The 23,180-nt window shown below is 36.1% G+C and overlaps 1 protein-coding gene across 1 annotated transcript in view; it reads left to right on the top strand.

Annotated features, from left to right (window-relative positions):
• The first annotated feature begins 9,605 nt into the window (after positions 1-9,605).
• Positions 9,606-23,180, top strand: part of LOC132144049 (polycystin-1-like) — a 78,076-nt gene continuing 64,501 nt past the window's right edge. Inside the window, exon 1 of the mRNA XM_059554773.1 lies at positions 9,606-10,099. Within this exon, the coding sequence (XP_059410756.1) occupies positions 9,831-10,099 (269 nt within the window). The 5' untranslated portion in view covers positions 9,606-9,830. The remainder of the gene's footprint in view (positions 10,100-23,180) is intronic.

Below are 23,180 nucleotides of genomic sequence, written 5' to 3'. Positions count from 1 at the left end.
CGAATATTAGGCTACAACAAGATTCCTTAGATGAAATGTTGACTAAAATAAATAAAAATCTCAATCTGAAACAGTAAACTGTGCTTACCGGAGGATGAGAAGAGAAGAAAAATGTAACAAAAACAGGAAAACATAGTGCAGGTTAAATCTGTCAGCAGAGCTATCTGAATTATAGCTTGAGGAGATACAGCCTTTGCGTGCGCGCTCTCGCACCAATGTGCAGCCTCGCGACAGGTGATGGCATCTGCTGCCCGATTCACTCTAGATCGAGCTAAACCTCCCTGTTAAACCTGGAGAGAGAGAGAGAGAGAGAGAGAGAGAGAGAGAGAGAGAGAGAGAGAGAGAGAGAGAGAGAGGTCGCAGTTAAATCACAATCCTGCAGTCAACCCGTGCGCGCACTCCAGTCACAACCGATCATCCGACAGGGTAATAATTCTTTAACCCTAACTTTTTCCAGACTTAAAAATATCGGATGCTACCAGATGCAATAATATGCAGTTTGAAGGAAGGCGAGTTCTAATTATAGTTTTTGAATATTTAAATTCCACATGCATTAGAGCCTATAAAGTTGATGCGCAGTTTAAACTCCTCCCTTGTTTACCTTATATGGCTCAGCTCAGAACGTAAACAACAAAGTTCGCGGGCGAAACAGTTTGAACTGGTAGAGCGTAACGGAAGATTTCATGTGAAATTTTTGTCTGTTCCTAATATAAACTTATTAGAAGACTTTTAATGGTGAGTATGAAGTGTATGGATACTTTTATGGTACAGTTGAAATCCTTTCTGACAGCAGTAGGCCTATTTACATTAGCCGAGCTATAGCATTTTTAAATATGAAAATGATTTGTACATTCTCTGAAGTGAATATTAGTACTTATTCTAAACGTTATCCCTTGAATTACAACATGCATTAAACGGTCAAACTGTTTCCACTACAAACCGGTGTGCTAAGATGCTAAATTTAAATAATATGATAAGACACAACAATTTGCAATATCAAGAAGCAAAAGAAGCTTTTGGATGGCTAAAAATAGCCCATAAGGCCCTTCAATTTTACAATTGCTACACCCATTTTTACAGAAGCTTATGATGCAACATTTCATGATAAACAAATAGAATGAACACTATTATTCTGTGAAATTTCTTTAGGACATTTGTAAATTATTGAAAATCGTAATTTGTTGTGACCACCAACTGTAAACACAAAATTTCACTTTCATTCAAATATGCATAATTTGGTCTTATTTTTGCAACCATTTGGCTTTTGGTATTGTGGCATTATGTTTACGGCAATTTATAACTTTTCCATTACACATGTTCATTACTGTAATGTGTTCAGACTTTTACTTTAGCAACTTTAGCTGCAAACTTTTCCATTACTTTCAACGATTTGCATGATTGACATTATGAAAAATAATGTCAAAATGCAGGAAATCTTAAAAATAGCCGAATGGAATTTCTTATTTCTCATTATTGACCTTTTCTTGACAGGTTTTGTGAAATTCACCCCCTTATCCATCTTTCTAGAGTGCCAACAACATAGCACCTCCGATGTGAACCATAGCAGCTTTAGCCATTAAAATGAGTGGTGCGACCCACACGGAGACCTGAGAAAGTTTTGATTCCTGACATGACCTGGAGGTAGATGTGCCTTTAACAAGCTTAAAGTAACTTTTAGAAGAAGGTGCGAGACAAAAATGAGGCATACGGCTCACACATTACATCTGAGGCGGTTTGACAGTGCCACCTTATTACATAATTCACTTCTCAGCGGGAAGCAGAGTTCCTGTACTCATATCTCACCTACAGCTGGTTGATTTTTCCATAATTAAGCAGAAAACAAGAGCTTTGAGGTACGTGCAGAGTTGAGGTACACAGAACACACCGTTCGAGATGTTAATCGCACAGAAACAGATGGCGTCTTTCATCAGGCATCACTGGGGAATTTTCTTTAGGTACCTAGTACAAAATAGTCATACTGCCTGACAGATATCACTGAAATGAGACATTTTGCAAGAAATATCTCTCACCTTTTCAATCATTTTGTACGACTGAGATTGTTGGCCTTTTTGGAGGTCAGCATTTCGCAAAGAATATGCATACTTCCTTTCAACATTGTATGCAAAAAAAAAAAAAAAAAGGTCAGATGAGTAGTTTGTGGTATGTAAGATTTTTAAGTTTTAATGAAACAACAATGCTGGCGTTTGTGGAGTGTGCCACCACAGCTGAATAAAATATTTTGTCTTTTGTTGTTACTACATCAAAGGACAAATGACAGTGATATCTTTGCTACAAACATACATAACTGCAGAGATGTAAGTTCATCCTTACAGTACGTACAGTCATGCATGATTATGGCCATAGTTTGTGTGTAAAACTTGCCTACAGTATCTTTAACAGGTGCTTAAATGCATGAATACACATTTATATTATAACTAAATATCAATATAAATGTATAATATCTTATTTTAATGTATCTCATTCACATTAACATGCTTTCAGGTGGTACTCCTGTTGTATATATACATATAGCATTAATAAAAAATAAAAATCAATTTGTCTCAACAAGTACTCAGTGTTAAGACGGTAGGGGTGTTTGCTGCTGAGAAACTCCCGAAGATCCAGAAAACACACAGCAGAGATCAACTGAAGTCGAGTTCATTCATGCCTGAGGCAGCTTTGTACTTGACAAGTACACAGCATGATAATTACAGATATTGATGAACTAGAATCCACATGTGTTCCTGCAAATCTTCAGCTTCTCTCTGATTCATCAGTGTTTCCTAGACGCCTCTGACAGGCCGCATTCTGTTTCAGTGATCATCAGATCACGGGGTATTTTTAGGCTACAAATCTCTATACCGATGTCACACTGAATGATATCAAATGCATATTAATGCAGTATGGAAATTTAGATGAATTCATCCTCTCAGTATTCAGATCAGTGGTATATATTATTTATTTAATCAATTTTGTGCCAAATATTTACTGTCTTAATTGACATTTTATTCTGCGTTTGTTTACAGTGTTTCGTTTTTTGTCATGTTAAACTAAGTCACTTAGACAAATATCGATCAGCATTCGAAAACAAATACCCCTCAACTCCCTTTTGGCTGATGATAGCCTCCCCTACTGGCCAAAACCCATACTGAATCTATTAGTATTCATGTCAGATTCTCTTCTTCTTGTTTCCATGGCAGACATATTCAGTATAATAAATTCCTAAGCATTCAATGGCATAAATGTGTAATTGCTTAAGTTATTTTCTGAAATACTGGATAAAGAGAGAAGGAGATGGCAGGTAAATGGTTAATGGGGAGCTCTGTGGGGATCGCAGGTGTTTCTGCTGCTGTAAATCATGTTTAACAGTGACCTTTATGAAGAGCATAATACCATCTACAGACATATATTGAGTTTGGGAGTGTATTGAGTGTATGTTGAGACAGGTGGTGGTTTCTTCCACAGAATTAATGTTGATCTCTGTGCTTCTCCACCAGTCTAATTCACTTACACTGCAGTTAGCATGGAACATTTCCCCAGCTGCAGACATAAGAGCAGGCCGAAGTGAGGTTATATCACTGTCACAACCATTGAGTTCATTGCAAAAACTTTGTCAAAAGACTTGAGTACAATATTTAAGCTTTGGGAGTCATGACTATAAGTTGTCTGTGTGTCATTGGATTTAGTGTCACTATGGTAAATAATTTACATGATACAGTTAGGGTAATATAGTTTACCTGCATTTGGACAGAGAGGAAGGAGATTTAATGCAGTTTATTATATGACTCCCAGACTGCCATTTGTTCTTCTACTGACAATCAAAGACCAGCAGATCTTACACATCAGATCTTCCTACAGCATCTTCTTACCAATATCGTATGATTTCACCTCAGTCTAAGCAGTGAAATTAGATTAGGACTGCTTTTATATCGCCGCGTTGAGGTTTGATCTCAAGACATTTGTCCTTAGAAAGCTGCTGTTCTCGAGTGCAAATATATGCAATTAGGGGACATGATAAGAAAAGAACATAAATGGAAAAATAAATTGATATGGACAGCTTGGGCTGCTCCAGGCATGATATTTACAAATGAAATATTATGGAGTCAGAAAAATCCAATCTAATCTGTGCTGAAATATATTCAATATAACTGTGGATTGAATTCTCCTGAATCATTCATTTGATGCCACTTTGATGTTTTGTTTTTAAGTGTGACTTAAGCGTCCAAATATTTATATGCGCAACTTAACTTTTAGCATAGAAATATGCAAATTAATCTGACCAACAAGAATGTGAATTAGTCGATAGATAACAGAGATCACGTCTGCTTTGCTTTAGCCAGTCTAAACTTCCAGCTGCATGCACTGTATAGCCAAAATATTGAATAAGCATTTTGAAGTAAGTATTTTACAGCCTGTTATTTTTTTTCATATTATCTTTATTTCTTTTATTTAGGTTATTATATGCATTTACTTCTTATTAAATAAATTATTAAATGTGATTTATTTATTTCATAGTATCATCATCATCGTAGTATAATTTCATATAGGAGATATTGGAAACTTTGATTAAAATTTTAAGTTATGTAAAAGCTGTTTCATGATGCTCAAATATCTCTAATGCAATTTACACCAGATTAAAAAACGGATTTAATCAGTATATAATGTTGCAGTTTCTGATAATGTTCCAATCTAATAGCGAGTAACTGCCTTATTCACTCCCCAGTGCAATTTTAATGACATGTGGAGCAGTAATTTAGGTGCCTGATTGCAGAAATAAAGAAGCGTGACTTTTAATTTTGAAGTGTTCTGTGAGATCTAATATGAGCATTCTGCTCCAAACTCAAAGTTTTGAAATTTAAAATGAATGCCAGTGCTTGTAATACAGTCCAATGCTTCCAAAGAGAGCAGTAAGCAGTGCCAATTTGATGTGAAATTGATCCTGATGAAAATATGAGACCACTGCAGCTCACGCTTACATCGCAGGTCATTCTCCCTCCTCTGGCTTGTCTGCTCATAACCCACTCCTCTTCAACTTTTATGCCACTTTACTGAGTTAACCTGACCCTAGGTCAGTAACGGCTTCGTGACGATGATCCCAGATCAGTGAATTGTCAAGATGAGAACTGATGCAGACAATCTTCTCAGACAAATGCTTGGCAGAAATGAATAGGCTGTTGTTTATGGTTTAAAGGGGGTCTGATCCTGTTGAAAAAACAGCATATGCTGGTTTGGCATGTTTTGATGGTTAAAGCTGGTCATGTGCTGGTCTTAAACCGGTCCTAAGCATCTAGCTCCTGCTCAGGACCAGCTTAAACCGGCTCAAACCAGCTGCCATGCTTCATAACATGCCTGTTTTTCAGCAGGGATGTAGTCCCTCACAACAGACACATTATGACAGATTCCACGGCCTCACCATTGGTGGAAATGTAGCATGCATGTGCTTGGACTCATTAATGATTGCACCGTATACCTTGGACTACAGAATGTAAATGCCACGATATATGAATCATACGTCAGTCAACGACTGCAGTTTCTTTCAATCATAGACAGTCAAGCTAGAGCTAACAGTTATTCAGCATGTGCTCAGTAAAGTTTGCTTGAGATGTGTGAAAATGTTATACACTCCATCATTCTCTCTCTTTCTCTTTTTCTTTAGCTGTATGTTTTGATGCTTTGAATTTACACTTTTTATTTTTATATTTAGGTTGCTGGTTAAAAATGGATGATTGGTTTTGATAGATGCATCTGATCGTGGCTGTGAAGTGGGGTGCTACTTATGAAATATGACTCTTATGACTGAACTGATAGATTGAATCTTAAAATGTGTATAATGAACATTATTTCATCAAAATATTTCATCAGGTGGTACATATACCACTCTCAGATTAATAAACGGTAACATTTCTCATTTCACATACAGTACTTAATGTGTGTACTTCCTACGTTTTTTTCCTTATTCAGCTAAAATATGTAGATTATAGACTATATGATGTATAAGATGTAGACTATGTGAAGGTGAAATCATACACATATACAGTTATGACTATGCTAATTTATCTTTATTTATATTTATTTCTCCATAATGGGGACATTATTGTTCAAATGTTTGGTCGGTTCGATTTTTTTTGAGTCTCTTCTGCTCACCAAGGCTGCATTTATTTTTAACAATATTATTATAATTTAAAATAACTGGTTTCTATGTGAGTATGTTATGTTGTTTATTTTGTAAGGATTTTATTTGATGAATAGGATGGTCAAAAGAACAGTGTTTATTTGAAATGTAAATCTTTGTGTGGTCTCCTGCAAACACAGCACAGCTGGAATTAAGTCAAATCTTTCAGTCCGTTCAGCTCCTCAAAGACACATGTACAGTATAAGTACACAGCACAAATATCCATAAAAACACAAGTAAGCTAGCTCAACATACACCTGCCGTGGAGACTGGCAGAGCACATGGCTCAAAATAAACACAACAATGTAATAAAGAAAGGTTAACTTAATAAGCAAAGCAGGTGGGAGAAGAGACAGACGGACGAATGGAAACGTCCTGCGTCCAATCAGTGACGACCTCAGGTTGGGCTTGAGATCTCTTTATCTTTCCCTTTATCCCAGGATGATGAGACAGACTGATCTGCAGAGCAGCTCAGATCAGGGTGAAGGAGACACCTGTGAAAAACACCTCAGACACTCGGGTGACATTCCCAAAGCCGTGTCATGTTGAGCAGATCTGTGTGTGTGTGTGTGTGAGGGACACTTATTTACATTGACACTTGTTCATGTAGATCCTAGAATGGAGTATAAAATAGAGACTTTTAACATGGCAATTACTTGGAAAACCTCATCAACACACAAGTGACCAAATAGCAACACCCTAGCAACTACCTAAAATTACAAATTGCACAGATTGGACTCCTATTAGAGACTTGACAACTAGATATGGACACAGCTAAATTCAGTTGTCAGTTCACCTTTTAGTGCTCAATCCTGTTCTCTACAAACACTATTCAGTTATTTAAGGGAGTGACAACTGCAAACAAATTCCACTGGAAAACTGCAGATTTGGCTACACTGGTAACTGATTTGCATGTAATATGGATTAAGTAATTTGAGTCTAAATATTTGGTACATGTGACCAGACTACATCATCTTTTAAAATACCCATTATCAGATTAAAGATGCTTTTTATGAATTATATGATTACAAGCTATTCAAACAATGGCAGTCAATTATTCCTATTATTGATTCTGCCAATTTTTTTCTCTCTTTTAATTCGTTTAACTTTCTAAAGACTTCTGCTGTGTGTCATTTTGAATGCAGTGAGTATGAACGTGTGAATGATTGTTCATGTGATGCAGGAATTCACAACCTTTTTTTTTCTTCAGTCAAACCCATTTGGCCTAAAAGTATTTAAAGTTAATATTTCAATAATTTAGCAACACATTTGCACGTCTCTGATGTTGGTTAATGGTGATAAGTAATCTAAAAGTAATTCAAATGTAGTCAGAATGCATTAGTTAAATGAGTTTTCTAGACAACATTTATGGCAACAATTTTCATCAAATAATTTGTAATTAGTAATGGACTATAATTTGTAAGTAATCTACCCAGCACAGTTAATGACATATTTAAATGAATATCAGAGTTGTGCAACAAATAGCCTCTTGACAGTGTTGCCAGATTTTGACATAAAAAACTGCAAATGTCTATAAAACTGGGTAGATTAGGCCTATTTACAAATTGTAATTTGTTACTAATTCCAGATTACATGACAAAAATAATAGTAGCGTAATCCATTACATTACACATTTTAGTTAATATAATCAGACTTAGATTACCTTTAGATTGCTTTTGATTTAAATGGCTTTTTTATTTTTGCCATTTATTCAAAAAGGATAATCTTGTACCATATTGATATAAAAGAAAATATATTCCATTCATATTGCTATTAACAACATGAAGTCCATTAAAACTTTCCCAAATTGGGTTTGTGCAGGAACTGCAGGACGGTTATGAGTGTAATGAAAAGCTACCCAAATCTGACGGTGCCAATCATTACCATTTCAAGAGCGAGTAAATTTAGAGGATCCACTTCTGTAGCTATTTAAATATGGTTGTCACTCCTAAAACTTTACAGTGTGTAAGCAGCCATGTGTGTTTTCTAATGACTTGTATATTCAATCTCCTTTGGTTTTGTTCCAGTCCATATACAGCACTAAATCAGATGATGTGAAGATCTGAGACTCCCCCTATAGTTTGAACACACAACATACTCCAGCAAGACCTAAATAATTCATCCACATTCTGTCAGAGATCAACTTTGCTCTGGTTACTGCAAAACAATGTGCATGAATGATGAATTAGCCTTATTTGGAAAATTTCTCTAAGGAAAAGATAAGAAATAAAGGCTATAGTTTATTCACGTCTGCAGAGTTATTTCAGGATCATTACCTTCTGAGCCTTCTTTAAGAAAAGAATATGCTTGTGTTGTAATTTTAAAGTGTATTCCTATAAAAGGGAATATCAGACTCTCAGAAATGATCTGGTCAAGCTCAGCTTCTTAAGATGGAGCTATTAATTATGACTTGATTATTTATACAGCAGGAAGACAGTCCACAGAATAGAATTATTGAGATAAAGCATTGTATAAGAGGACATCATTTTCGTTCTGACAATCTTCTAAAATGTTGATATTATCCTGTAATTTAATCAGACAGGAATGTTTTAGGGGTTTCAAACGTTTTGATGCTAAAGGTTGTATATCTTTATGTGGATACATCCATTAATACTGTGTGAGGGAAATATTAAATGTTAAAAAGTCTAAGAATATTAACTTAAAAATCCAAAATTAAATAATTGGCTTTTACATTGTCATTATACTAAAACAATTGACTTTTAATTAAGTTGACAGAGTAAATTAATTTAACACTTAAATCTCTATCTTTTTTTATAAATATAAATAACAAATTGAAAATGTTACCTTTACTTAAAGTGAGAGTAAATAATAATAATAATAATTATTATTATTATTATTATGTTAATCATTTGGAGTCCATTAGCTTTGGTAGTTCTAAAATTAGCAACATTTTGTAAAAAATAAAATGATTATAAAATTATGTTTAAGGGTGACGGATGTTGTTTTTTGTTCACCAAAAAGTATGCCCCTTCCTGGACGTTGATGTCATTAAGAAACTGCCTTTATTGCAAAGAATAAAATATTACTGGACAATGAAGACATCGGAAATTCAAAATAATATTGAAATACTAATTAGTACAATTAAAAAAAAATTACAATGTTTTCATGTCACGATTGTAAAGTTCTGCACGTGGTGAACAATATTTGGACGATGCTTCTTTATCGTGCCACAGCCTTTACATCATCGAATGCATTTATGTGCGCGCGTGCTCTCGGCATATGGACAATAAAATGGGCCGCATAGTAAAAAAGTTGTGCCATAACTAAATAAAGTCAAAGATAAAGTCTAAAACCTCGAGTTTGTGTACTGGCTGTAGCCTAGTGATCAGTAGCTCGTGTTGTGTAAGAGAAGCCTCATCCAGCGGAGAGCAGCAGAGAACGAGAGGAAGTTCTTCAGCCACTTCAGGCAGAGCACAATCAATCCAGAGGTTTGTTCCCTCCTCTGGAGAAGAAGTGAATCCAGTTCCGTTAACGGAGGAATAGAGGGGGGCACGTCAGCGAACTCGGGGGGAAACGCGATTTGCGACGCTTTCAACGCCGTTTCTCCTATGGAAAAACTGGGAAAAGAGTGAACTTTCCTCCCCGCGCCCCGAGGAAAACTTCACCGACAGAAGGGGCGATGAGATGCGAGTGAGCGATGCCTTGTAGAAATGGACAGATTGTGTTTAAGCGAAAACATGGCGTCTGTCTCCCAAAGTTTGGATTATTTTCCAGCCTGCTCTTTGCGCTCTGCTGCCTGGAGGCGCGCTCGGGCGTCGCGGCGGACGGGAGAGCGTGCGGCCCGTGTCCGGGTAACTGCTCGTGCACGGCGGTGGGACCGCAAAACTCGTGCGTGGTTAACTGCTCCAACATCGGACTGGATCAGGCCCCAGCGGCGTCAGACCTACCGCCCGACACGCACACTCTGTAAGTGACCCGGCGACCGTGAGGAGATGATGCGGGTGTCTGTTGTGATCCGGGTGAAGAAGGTTGGCTGGTGTCATACTTCAGACTGCCACTGTTTATGTATCAGTCAATCATAATCACGAGGATCATGAAGATGTCTGGGGATGGGGAGAAACAGAAGGGTAGAGTGGGGGGGAACAAAAGTGAAATGTGTTCAGAAAAGTTATAATAGCGTTAGTGAAACTGACATAATAAATTATGAACCAAGTATGAAACATTTCTAGAGTTTTCATGTTCTTAGATTTGTAATAAAAATTTGCCCCCCAGTCAGACAAAGCAATTTCCTTCATGCATTTACAGCAAAATCAGAGTGCAGGTCGTTTTAGCTTAAAACTAAAAAGAATATAATTAATAGTTATGAAATTATGAACAATTATGAAAATGTATAAAAAACAAAAGTTAGATGATGCTAACTTGCTACCTACTTGAATATAAAAACAAACTAGAATACATATGAAGGAAAAAGGATTTCGATATTCAGAACAGAATATATCTACAGTAATTAAGCTATGTTCTTTGACTGTGTCTGAGAAAAAAAATATCTGTAAATATTATTTTATTTTCTTAAATAACACATATCTACAGACACTGTTCTCGTGTCATATAGATATTAGATGATGGTGTATCACCTGTGTAAGCTTCAAGCTTGAAATCTTGTACATCTCGTTTGTCAACCATAGTTACAAATTAAAAATGGTCTTGACTTTATCTAGAAGCTATTTTGGGAAAAACAGTAGGGGGACGTTTTCCCCCATTCTACCCAAAATCTTGTGAAAGCCTGGTTTAAAACACAAGTATGTTGTTTGTAATAGGCTGTTTTTGGAAACACACACATGATTTATTTTGTATTCTACAAACGTTTAGATGCAGTGACTAAAATGTGTCCATAGTATTATGATATTTTAGTCATGATGGAGGTTATGTGACATGAAAACCATCTTATTTTGTGGTTTTGTCACATGACAACAAAATGGCTTCCTGCGTATGGGTAACTCTACACTGACTTTGTTCTGGTGACCAAAAGTCAATACCAAATCAATCCATTCTCATCACCATAACTCATTGCCTGACTGAACTCTTATGGTGCTGTCTTCATCCCAGTCTGTAAGAACTGTCAAAAAGTCAATACTTTGGGTACTTTAGCTTTCTCTGAGTGGAGAAAACACATCTCAACCCAGGAAAAGCCCAAGGAAGCTGTATAAGTTTATGGCTGCACTCGATTTAACCCATGCACACAGCTTGTGTACCAGCAGATGCATGAAGAGTTTGTGCACTTGTGGCGAGTCCTGCGACGGCGTCCTTGCATTGAGAACACGGTGTTCTTTACTCTGGGTTCTGTGGCGCTCGAGCTCCAGCATGTGTTATCCATTCACATAGACTGCAGATGCATGTGCAGAAAAATCTGATACTCTGAAATCTTTGTTTTAGGGCATAAACCTCAAGACCGAAATTACTCATCATCAGACAACTGTTGCAAAATTGTCAATAACTCTGTCACATTTACAAACTCTTCATTAGGGGGCTTGTTGTTGTTCTCCAGTGAATATTTCTCAGGCTGTTTATTTCTGCAAGTCAATTTCTGTAGACACAAAGCTAAAAAGTTATTGTTTTTTCCGCCGTTATTAATTAAAGTAACCGTTTTTGAACACACACTGAACGAACAGAAGGGACAAATATGGCGATATTGAAATGGTGATATTGAAACAAGCATTCGTGCAACTGGAATTTGACTTGAAATCTATATTATATTATATTATATTATATTATATTATATTATATTTATTATATTATATTATATTATATTATATTATATTATATTATATTATATTATATTATATTATATTATATTATATTATATTATATTATATTATATTATATTATATTATATTATATTATATTATATTATATTATATTATATTATATTATATTATATTATATTATATTATAGCCCTGGCCTCCAACTGTTAACTCAAATGCTTTAAGATTGCAATAAGTTGTGCTAATGCAGCCGTACATTTTATTCATGAATGTTTATGAACGCAGATGTCTTTATGGGTAATAGGAGTTTTTGCATTATGTTTTTTTACACAGTTTTAAAACTTAAATGCATGCTGTTTTCTCCCTCTTTAAAAGGTATTTCCTATTTAAGTGGTTCCTAAATGGAAAAAAATATGCAGAAAGTGTTTCTGAAGTGCATTAAGAGCTCGAGGAGTTGTAAATCATTGACCTCACTTCTTTTCTCTCATTGCGAGGCCGCGGCCGCCTGCTGATCTTTCATATTTAAGCGTCTCTAAGACCGAGATGGATGGTAACGTTTTCTTTGCTGTGAGAATGAAATGACGTCTGGTAGAATGTAAAACCCAGATCGACTCCCGTTCCCATTCCTATGAGGTTTCTCCACTCCTTCTCCAGCTGTGTCATTCTGAACTCGATGAGTTTGAATTACAAATCCAACCTGACTTGCTTTCCAAACTTCCAATCTTTCATAAGAAGCTGTGTTATTGCGTATTGGAAATCCATTTGAATCTGTAAGTGTCTGGTGCTGACGTGAGTAGTTCACAGTGAATGAGTTGTTGACAGTAAACTGCCAGACTGCTGCACTTTCTCTTTTGTTTCTGATTCACGTATGCGCTCGGGTTTAATAGGAACCATCATTATTGACTCAGGAGTGATGTAATTGTGCTTAGCTTCATCTGTGGAGAGGGCTGCAGTGTGACAACAACAACAGAGACGTGTTCAAGTCTCCTCAGACGCAGTCATGTTTCTTGCTCAGTCTTTTCTGGGGCCTGTCTCATAAAACAAGTTTACCAAACAAGCCAGGTTTATTTCAGTTAGTCTGACATATTGTCAGTTGATTTGTGTTGGCTTAGATGTATATGCACCAGAAATATTAAGAATTGGTCATTTTGTTAAATGAGATATGATCTCATCATCTTCAATGATGTGTGCGAGTCTTTTACTCCTTTTCCATCCAAGTTTGCTCATCTGTCTGAACCTGTGAATGGAGATATTACTGTGTGGAAAGGAAGGTGGTCTGAATTCCTGCTGTCCTGTATGTTTTAATCACGCCGAGCAGTCGTGAGTTTGTGTGTGTGTGTGTGTATATGTGTGTGTGTGTTTCATAGGCTGGGCTGGAACTAACTGAGTGAATGCACGGAGGTTTATTTGGTTGCCATGACAGTCTCACATTATGACATCACCATACACAGGAGCACAGACAGACCAAGAGCGGGATTCACCACCAGCAGCACGTCTCTGCTGCTTTACACTGATGTAAATGTTTACAATCAAAGTACTAAGTACAATCAAATTGATTTCAGTTTTAGAAATGTAATGCTTGAGATAAATGCTTCAGCTTATTTGATTGCAGTGGCCAAACATCTAATATTTGTAATTCATTTTATTTCGGCTTTATTTCAATTACCAACAAAAATGATTTGTAATAGTTTTAGACTTTAATAAAGTAATAAAAGCTATAGGAAAAAAAACAATGACTGTAGACTCCAATGGACTTTAGAAAATGGTTCAAATCTTTATTATCTAAAAATTTCAGCCAGAATTTTCATACTTGGTGGTTTTGGAAATATGAGCAATAGTGATTATAACTAAACATTTTTTTCTTATTTTCTTATTACAATCAGGTGGCATATTTGTATTCTTTTTTATTATTTTACTAATGTTTGTTTTATATCTCTTTAGCTTTAATTTATTTTTATTTAAATTGTATTTATTTTAGTGCTTCAGTTTCAACTTCGAAATTCTATTTCAGTTAGTTGTCAAGGCAACCTTTTAAATGAAGTGTATTATTTCAAAAAATGTTTTATATATATTTCTGTTTAGCTTTATTTTTATTTAATACTCTTAGTAATTTTACTACTTCAACTTATTTTGATTTCCAAGACAACATTTCTAATTTTGACGTTTTTCAGTTCCCGAAAGCAATTTTTAATAACTTCAGATTAAGTAAATGATAACAACACTAAAAAGCAATGATTTTCCGACTTCACTAAACTTTTGCAATTGGTTATATATATAAGCAGCAAAAAAATAAGTGCTCAAGAAGTTAAAGATCGACATTGACCCCTGAGAATGAGCAATAGTGATTCCTGACCTTAAAAACTGCACTCATGTAACATTTCACAACATTTCACCAAGCCTGATCCAGACCTGATCTAGAGTTGGTCTCCTGATCATCAGGTTGTGTTTTGATGAAAATGTCCAGGAATGTTTGCTCCAGACGCAGCTGGTTATGGAAGTCATTTGTTGCAGGGCTGTGCTTCATTTAGAGGAACACTGATTCATCACTGATTCAACTCGCTAGTGCTAGTGTGTGTGCTTATATTTGGCAGTGTTTTTGTTCATCAATGTGCTGTTTCTTCCCCTCCTCATCTGTTCATTCCCATGCAAGTAAAAATAACCACTACCATGCATTTCCCCGTTCTCTCACATCTCTTTCCGTCGGCACTGAGAGCCGGAGGCGGTAAAGCATTAAACCCTGAAGCAAAAAAATAAAAAACACAGCAAGAAGACTTTGCATGAGTTACTGCACAGCGGCCAAAGGAAGAATAATAACAGACTGCGAAGGCTTCGATAACCCTGAGAGCCTGTGTTTTCTGCACATGTATTTACGTCCTTGATAAATTTGTCCCTGACTCGCTTGTCTGTGTTTTTCCACTGATTCAGGAGCAACTGTTGCTGTCTTTAACCCCATGAGACTAAGACTAGACCTTTGTGGCTCTCAGTTCATGTCTGTTAACCCCATGTCAGCTCTGTCATGTTGACTTTGTTGTCTTTTAAGGAATTTTTTGTGGATACGAAGTACTAAAATAATATGGAGTGCTGCGATTATTTGTAAGATTTGTTAAAGGACACTGTGCATTATGAAAACATTATGACATTAATTGCTATTGATAAAACTTTAGCAGAGATTGAATATAGATCAGACAGACCAGAAATTAAATTGAAACCAACCAGAAATATACAGTTTTTGTCATTATTTGAGAGGGTAAGAAGACAATTTATGATAACATTTGTCAGATTTTATTTCTGTTTTGAAATATGTTCTTGAAACGTGAGTTTGCTAGGAATTTTTTTAATGTTGAAAATTTGAGTATTAATTACACTGTAAAAAACTGAATAATACAACACAATGTACTGCATGAATCTGATTCGTTCATTTGTATACGTGAAAGTTTAACCTCTTTTCTACCTGTTTTTATTTTTTATTTTCATTTTTTTATTTCATTGCGTAGTGTTAAAGGACATTAAGGAAAATGTTCATACAATTAGCAGAATATTATTATTATTTATTTTATTTATTTTGCAGTACTGTAACAAGGAGTCGGAGGCGTTCGGATCCATATGCAGCATTTATTAAACAGAATGGTCATACAGGCAGAGATCAGGAATGGCGTCAGGTGTGTCAGGGATAACCAGAATCGTAATCAGAAACAAGCAGGGATCGGGACAGGCAGCGGAGAATCAGAGTCAGAATAAACAGTCCAAAGGTCAAAACACAGGAATAACAAACACTGGGAAAACGCTCGGAAATGTCAGACTAGCTAAACAAGACTTCGCATTGAGTGAGAGTGAGTGTGCTGCTTTTATGTGTGTGTGTAAATGAGGTGCAGGTGTGGCAAGGAAATAGGCTGATGAATGAGGTGCAGGTGTGGCAGGGTGATTGTGATGCAGTGACTCATGGGTAATGTAGTTCGGGTGTGGTGCAACAGTATGAGAGGTGCTAGTGTCCAAGTGACATCTGGTGGTTGATGGGTGGAATGGTCCTGAGTGGAGTGCCCTCTACTGAAGCTCATGGGCACTCCATCTAATGATCGTGACAAGTACTCTACAGTGTATAGTACAATAGATTATTTATTAATATTTTACATGTTCAGTTTTCATTTTAGTTTAAGTTTTAGTATTTTTTTTATGTGCTTATCATTTTTATATAATTTTTTATTATAAGTTTTTGTAATTCATTTTATTACCATTTTAGTAAATTTTGTGCATATTTTATTTATAATTAAATTTATTTTGGTTAGTGGCCAAGCCAACATTTCTGCTTGTTTAGTTATTTAATGTTTTAAGCTTTATTTCTATGACCAAAATCTAATTTTTAATAGTTTTAGTTTTAGTTAATGCCAAAAACACTTTTTTTACAGCAATGACTGTGGACTTAGTTGAACGTTTTCATGCATATACATGATTTCCACAGCAGATATAAACATCCTTATATGAGCACTTGATGCATATAAACACTCAGTCTTTGTATTAATCTGGCTTTCTCAATCTCCAGTGGATGACTTACTCTCTGCTCCAGATCTCGAGCCTCTATTTCCTGTGTCTGGAGCTTTTTCTCTGTCTCTGTCTCTCTCTCTCTGCTGATGTTTTGATCTCTGTTCTCCAGACAGCTGGGCTTCTCCTGCTGCGAGTATTTAAAGGGGTCGTATAAGAGCAGATAACATGTTATGTAATAGAACTGTCTAAATAAAGATATGAGTACTGTTTGGTCACATCTCACGTTTGTTCCTGAGGTTCATGACCGTTTTCCACCGGGTGTTTTTGTATGTGCGTTACTGTCTCTTTAAGACTACTGTCTTTGGTTGATCTCTGTTATGATTGGCTAACCTGTATGTTGATGATCATATGTTAATGAGCTTATAGTTTTGATGTGCTGATGATGATTGCTGTTTAGTTTTAGTAAAAGGTCTGGATGGACTTAACGGTGTGAACACTGAAGTTTGTTGGCAGTGTATTTAACTTTATAATATCGAGACATGAAATTTTATAGAATGGCAAATCTCCGTAAAACATGTCTTAGCCATATTTCCCCAGAAAAAAAAAAAAAATGTATACTTTGCTTTAAAAAAAAAGTAGTAGCAAATCATTTCAAGGCTGAAAATAGTTTGCATTATTACATTAAAATTGGCATTCCCAAACATCCAACTTTCAATGATTATATTTATGAAATGTTTATGTAATATTTTATAGAAAAATTTTAGAGAGAGTGAATTGCATTCATATTTATATTTGTGTAATTTGTATGCTTACATTTCTTTTATTAAAAATATACTTTTAAATGATAGTTTTAAAAATGGTCAATTGTGCTTATTTTAACATTTTAATACATATTAAACTAAAATTACTGTTATTGATTTGTTTCTCACATTACACTAATGTGAATTAGATTTGTTTTTTAGTTAAATGAGAGTGTGAAATAAAATATGCTTGACTGTCATGAAAAAGTCACAATGCAAATTAAGAAACTGGATTCCGTTTTATTATGCCAAACATATTTTTTCTTGTTTCTTTTCATTGGAGTTTTCACCAATATATGGAGTCACATTTGGATATGAACAGACTTCTGAGGTGCCTTTGTGGTGGTTCGGCTTCATTGATGTTGCTCGACTGTGACTCGGTATGTTTACGCGAGTGTGTCGTATATATTTGCGCGCCTGTAGGTTTGTGTGTGTGTGTGTGTGAGCCAGCTGGGATCCAGACAGCTCATGCAGCAGCAGAGTAAAAATGCACACCATGTCCTGAGAAGGACAAAGCAAAGAGCTTTTTACTCAGAAGGGCTGGCAGTTATTACAAACAAATGTCTTTATAATCTTCCATCAAAGTGTAATAACTTAATACATCTCCTAAGATACCCTCTTTTCGGTCAAGACAGAACCACAGATGTCATTAATAGAGAATGAAATCTCAATGTGACCCATTTAAGGTGGTCTGATACAGCGGAGCGCTGCTGCTTGAACTGAAGCTGATACAGCGATCGGTCACACAACATTTAAAAGTGTCAAAACTTCAAAAGCTGAGGCTTTGTTTCTTATCAGAAGTAACACAGCTTGTCCTGTATAAATATTTTTCGATTTACATATTTTAATTTTCACACATTACACTAATGAGAATGAGAGTTTCGAGTAAAATCAGTTTGATTGTCATTAAAAAAACACGATTTTTTAAAATCGTTGATGGTGTCTCTCAATAGCATCTCATGCCATTTTTATTACATTAAGACATCAAATTATTAACAGTAAAAACATGTCTTGACTGTATTATAATTCTGTCTGTTTTTGAACACAAACATGTTCTGTGTGAATGCATCCTCAGTAGGCAGCAGTGCAGTTCGCTATAGCTCTAGGAACGAAGCGTTTCTCTCCTCCTCCCCTCTTTTCCCGGCAATTGGAAAGTACCCTGTTAATCATCCTCCGGGGACGGACTTCCAGGAGGAGAGGGGCCACTCTGCCACTCATGAGCCCAGAATGAGGCACCCTGCCCGGGTCGGACAGATCCAGAGAGCCCAGCTGAGGAATAAAGCCAGATGCGAGCGGCTCACAGTGGACGATTGTTCACTGAAAGCCCCGAGGTGCTACAGTACCACTCTGGTACTTATCAGGACCAAACACACACACACACACACACACACAAACACACTCACTCAGACTTAATATTTACACAAACACACGTATATTTTGGCTCTAATTTATACACACACTGACTTAAATAAATGAGATACATGATCACACACACACACACACACACACACAGAGCGCTGGCCTGAATCATTGACCCCCTCCTTCTGAAATTTCGAACATAAACAAAACGGAGCGCGCCATAAAATTCTTTCCTTTTTCTTCCTTTCTTCCCCTCCTCCCCCAACCCTTACGCTTTTTTCCATCTCGGCCACAACAGACAGACTGCTGTTTAGTGGGCTAGTGTGTAATCGTGGTTACAGCCAGTTGTGGCTTGGCGTTTACGGCTCTCCTCTGCCTAATGCTCACGGCAGTGGTCAGTGTTGTCATCCTCACGGCTCCAGTCTCTTCATCTTACACCATGGCTATATTCACAATCACATGCTACCAAACTACACTAGTTCTACTCTATTCAGTACAGTGCACAGTAAGCAAAATGTCATTATGCATTGAATACCTGTTTAATAATCTACTATATTTGTAACGTGCAATATAAAATGATGCACTAAACCTGACCTTCCATTACCAGTGTGACACATGAATCAGAAGCAGGTTTTTAATGACATAACTACAGTTTCCCATAGTTTAGCATACTTTTAAAAAATTATTATATATTTTTTTTTCTTTTTAAGGTTGGTTGGTTCTTTCAGTTGTATTTGCAAATAGACATTTTACACAAAACAGCACTTTAATTGCACATTAAGCAAAATTTCTATAATTTAATCTACTGCATTTGCCAGAGTGCAATACTGAACCAGAGCACACTGTTACTATGTCCCAGAATGCACTACACTCAACTTGACCTTCCATCCCCAATTTGATGATTTAATCAGAAACGCTTGTTATTTGGTTAACAAATGTTAAGGCTTTCACACAAAACTGCAATTCCTTGTATGGTACCCGGTAAACGACTGTTAAATTAGTTGTAGTGCTCATCCCTAATTACCAGATGCTCTAAATTGTTTGTGCAAAATTAGATGGCAAAAAATGTAATTGTTCTGAGATGATAACTGGATTAACAATTCCAGAATATGCAATAATGCAATATTTAATACATTTAATAACATGCTGATATAAACAGTTCAGTTGGTTGTCATGTGGCTAAGATGTAGCATACTACAATTTGAAAGTTTACCATTACCATCTTTTTAATGCATTCTGAACGTAACTTACATTGAGAGAGTGACATGGTGCAACAAAACCAGAACGTTCTATAGTCAACAAACATTGGAAAGGGAAGATAAGTTTTACAAGACTAATTTAAAGGAAAACTGATGTCACTATAGCTGGGTTTCCATCACCCTGATTTTATGTGCATTTTTAAGTATCGCATCAGAATCGAGTGATGGAATCACCGAATTTATAAAATGCCTTAAAACGCAAAAAAATAACGTTTTTACGCTCGCTTGAGGTGGTTTTTGACATGAGCGAAAAAGGGTTAATGCGAATAATGGGAGACGGAAATGCGTTTTGCAAATAAATTCCTCAAAGCTCATCAAAAAAGTCAGGTGACTTTGCACGATGGGACGGTAAATCAGAATCAGAATGAGCTTTATTGGCAGGTATGTTCACACATACGAGGAGTTTGTTTTCGTGACAGCAGTGCAACATAATGACAGTGACAGAACAAAAAACACAATTAGGAATAAAAAATACAAAAAAATACAAATAAGTAGGTAAGGAATGACAATATACAAATTGAGAAACTATGGGCAGGTATATTACAATGAGCATTATGTATGTACAGGTATCCTAAATCCTAAATAACCAGCAGACCGATCTCATTTCACAGCATCTGAAATATTGTTATGGTCATTTTGAAACGCCCGAGCAAAGTCTGTCATCAAAGTATTTCTGTATAATTCCCTCTCAGCGCTGTTAAACGACTGCGTTCCCAAACAGCAGCGTCCACCTCCGAAAGCACTGACCGCATTCATTGTGTTTCGTCTGCTCGTTCTGAGGTGCAAGTTATTTATTATATAGGGAAATATTATATTCAGTAGCGTCTCCCACTTTTCTTAGTGATGTATAGTGCCAGTTTATCAGGAAGTGATGATTTTGTTCTCTTTGACTCGTTGGATGGAAACGCTGCTTGTTCGCAAATATTTTGTGTGATATTCCATTTTTGCGCATAAGTTAAATTCGCAACTTTGGATGGAAACCTGGCTATATATGACTTCCTCTGTCATATTCCTTTCATATTCCAGTCTTTTTGCAAGCTAGAGAGGCTGATATGAATCTCTTTAGCTGTGGTATGAAACACACTCTCTGGGCTGTTTTGCCATCTTTCTTTCTGTCCGTTTGACTCTCTCTCTCTCTCTCTCTCTCTCTCACTCCTATTCGAAGTGGCACCAGACAGCCCTTCGGCCCTTATAAGGTGAAATCAGTGCGCCTGGTAGAGTAAACCAGAACCATATGTCGCTCACAGACTCCCTCGCGCAGCTCCGCCAAGGGGCTCGGGCTCTGGCGCAGAGCTGCACACAGGAGCCTGACTTCTGCTAATATAAACTGAAGAGGTCACATTTATATGGTCACGTTCAGGCCGCACACTGGAGCTTTATGTTACAGAGAGGGAGGAAACTGCGTTCTGTGTTTATACACATACTCATGCGCTGCAGTAACTTTATTTCGGCTCTAAAATGAATAGCTCATGTTATTGTGAATATGGATTTGTCATAATACCTCATTTCCATGCTCATGCCAGCTGTGAATCAGGATGCTTTCTGATCTCATGCATGAGGATCTTCTCAATGACATCATTAGGAACCTCGTTTTAGAAGCATGATGTCATAGTTGGATCTTCCAGTGGCTCATGGGATTGGTCACACAGAAACTATTTAACACAGGAAGGAATGTTTAATTTGAAGTTAAGTGGTGAAAATACAGTTAAATCTTGTTTTGTCTTGTTTGTAAAATTTTGCTATGGGACATTTATTTTCAATAATACCTTTCTTTTCTTTTCATTTTAAGGTGAAATGTAACTTAAACATGCACTTTGATGCATAACACTCTCAGGGCTTCCAAGATATAGATGAGTTTGTTTCTTCATTGAAACGGATTTGGAGAAACTTTGCATTATATCGCTAGCTCACCTCCTCTGCAGGGAATGGGTGCCGTCAGAATGAGAGTCCAAACAACTGATAAAAGCATAACAATAATCCGCATGACATTAGTTAATATCGTGTGAAGTGAAATTTCAGCAAATACATTTGTGGGTGATCTGTTTCGTTAACATATTTATGGACCATAGTCTTTATGTAGTTTATGGTATACTGTACAGTACATCCTAAAAACATACCTTGGTACTTTTTGGTTGCTTTTAGTTGGTGGTGACTTGTGAGGCTTTCCTCCAGCTGTAGTTGTGAAGTAAGTGTGCATTCAGACAGTTCCCGTCTCTCTGTCCAGAGACAAAAACAGCAGAAAAACAGCACACCACAATCTGCTCTTGTCTGTTGAAGTGTATCTGGACGCTAAATCAAGCCTTTTCAACTGCTGCATGGAAAATCTGAGCCACACGTGAGAGCTACTTCATATTCCAGCGGCCGTTTTTCCAGCAATCAGGCGAACAAACACTGAAGCCCAAGTGGAAATCATCAGCTTCAGATCTTCCTTCTGCAATCAATAAACTAAACTAAATACATAAAGGAATGACATACAAATAAAGAGAGAAATCTCCAAAGCAAAGGTTTAAAGATCAATCCTGGGCGTTCCAGTTTCCATATGAGATTAATACGTGACCTTATTTAACTACTTGTCCGTCATGTTAAACTTTCTTTGACTAGAAGTGCATGAATATTAAAAGAGACAAGCGTTGTTTAGTTTATGATTGGTTGTTTGTTGCTTTTTTGTGAAACCCCTCCAATTTGGGTTAAAAGAAGTGTTAGAAATTCAAATATAAAACTTCACTTAATGCAATTAAAATGGTCTTAACTTGAGGTTACAAGATGTTCATTTGTCACTAGTGTGAAATCCCTTGAAACCGAGCTGTAGAAACAGCTTGCACAGAAATGATTTTGCATGGCATGCAATAAAAAGCACTTAGTTTAAATCAATAATTATAGAAATCTGTACAATTAATGATTTTATATTTTATTAGATTTTTATGTGCATTTGATAGATACTTTTATCCTTATTTATTTATGTATTTTTGTATGTATTTTTTTTTTTAATCCAATGCTGGACCCATGTTTATTCAACCTTTTAGGCTAAAGGTATTCCATTATCTTTATTATTTATTTGTTTTATAGTATTTATGTCAAAAACAGAACCATGGCATGCTTAGACAATCAAATTAGCAAATGTAAATGTATCCCTTTATTTAATGAATGTATTTTTACATAGTGTTGTTAATATATTTATTGTAAATATTTTTTGTATGCAATTGACAGCCACTTTATCTAAAACAAATTGAATTCAAGGTTTTTATTTTATTTTATCTTAGGCATCAAACCTACGACCTTGGTGTTCTATTGTCCGGTGTACATAAAATAACTTATTATTATTTTATTTACCTAAATAAACTCAACTTCTCATCCTGACAAGGATAAACTCAGAAAAAGGAGAATAAG

The sequence above is a fragment of the Carassius carassius genome, chromosome 7 (genome assembly GCF_963082965.1).
Source record: "Carassius carassius chromosome 7, fCarCar2.1, whole genome shotgun sequence".
Taxonomy (NCBI): domain Eukaryota; kingdom Metazoa; phylum Chordata; class Actinopteri; order Cypriniformes; family Cyprinidae; genus Carassius; species Carassius carassius.
Note: the sequence above shows the minus strand (reverse complement) of the source record. Positions and strands in the feature narration are given on the sequence as shown.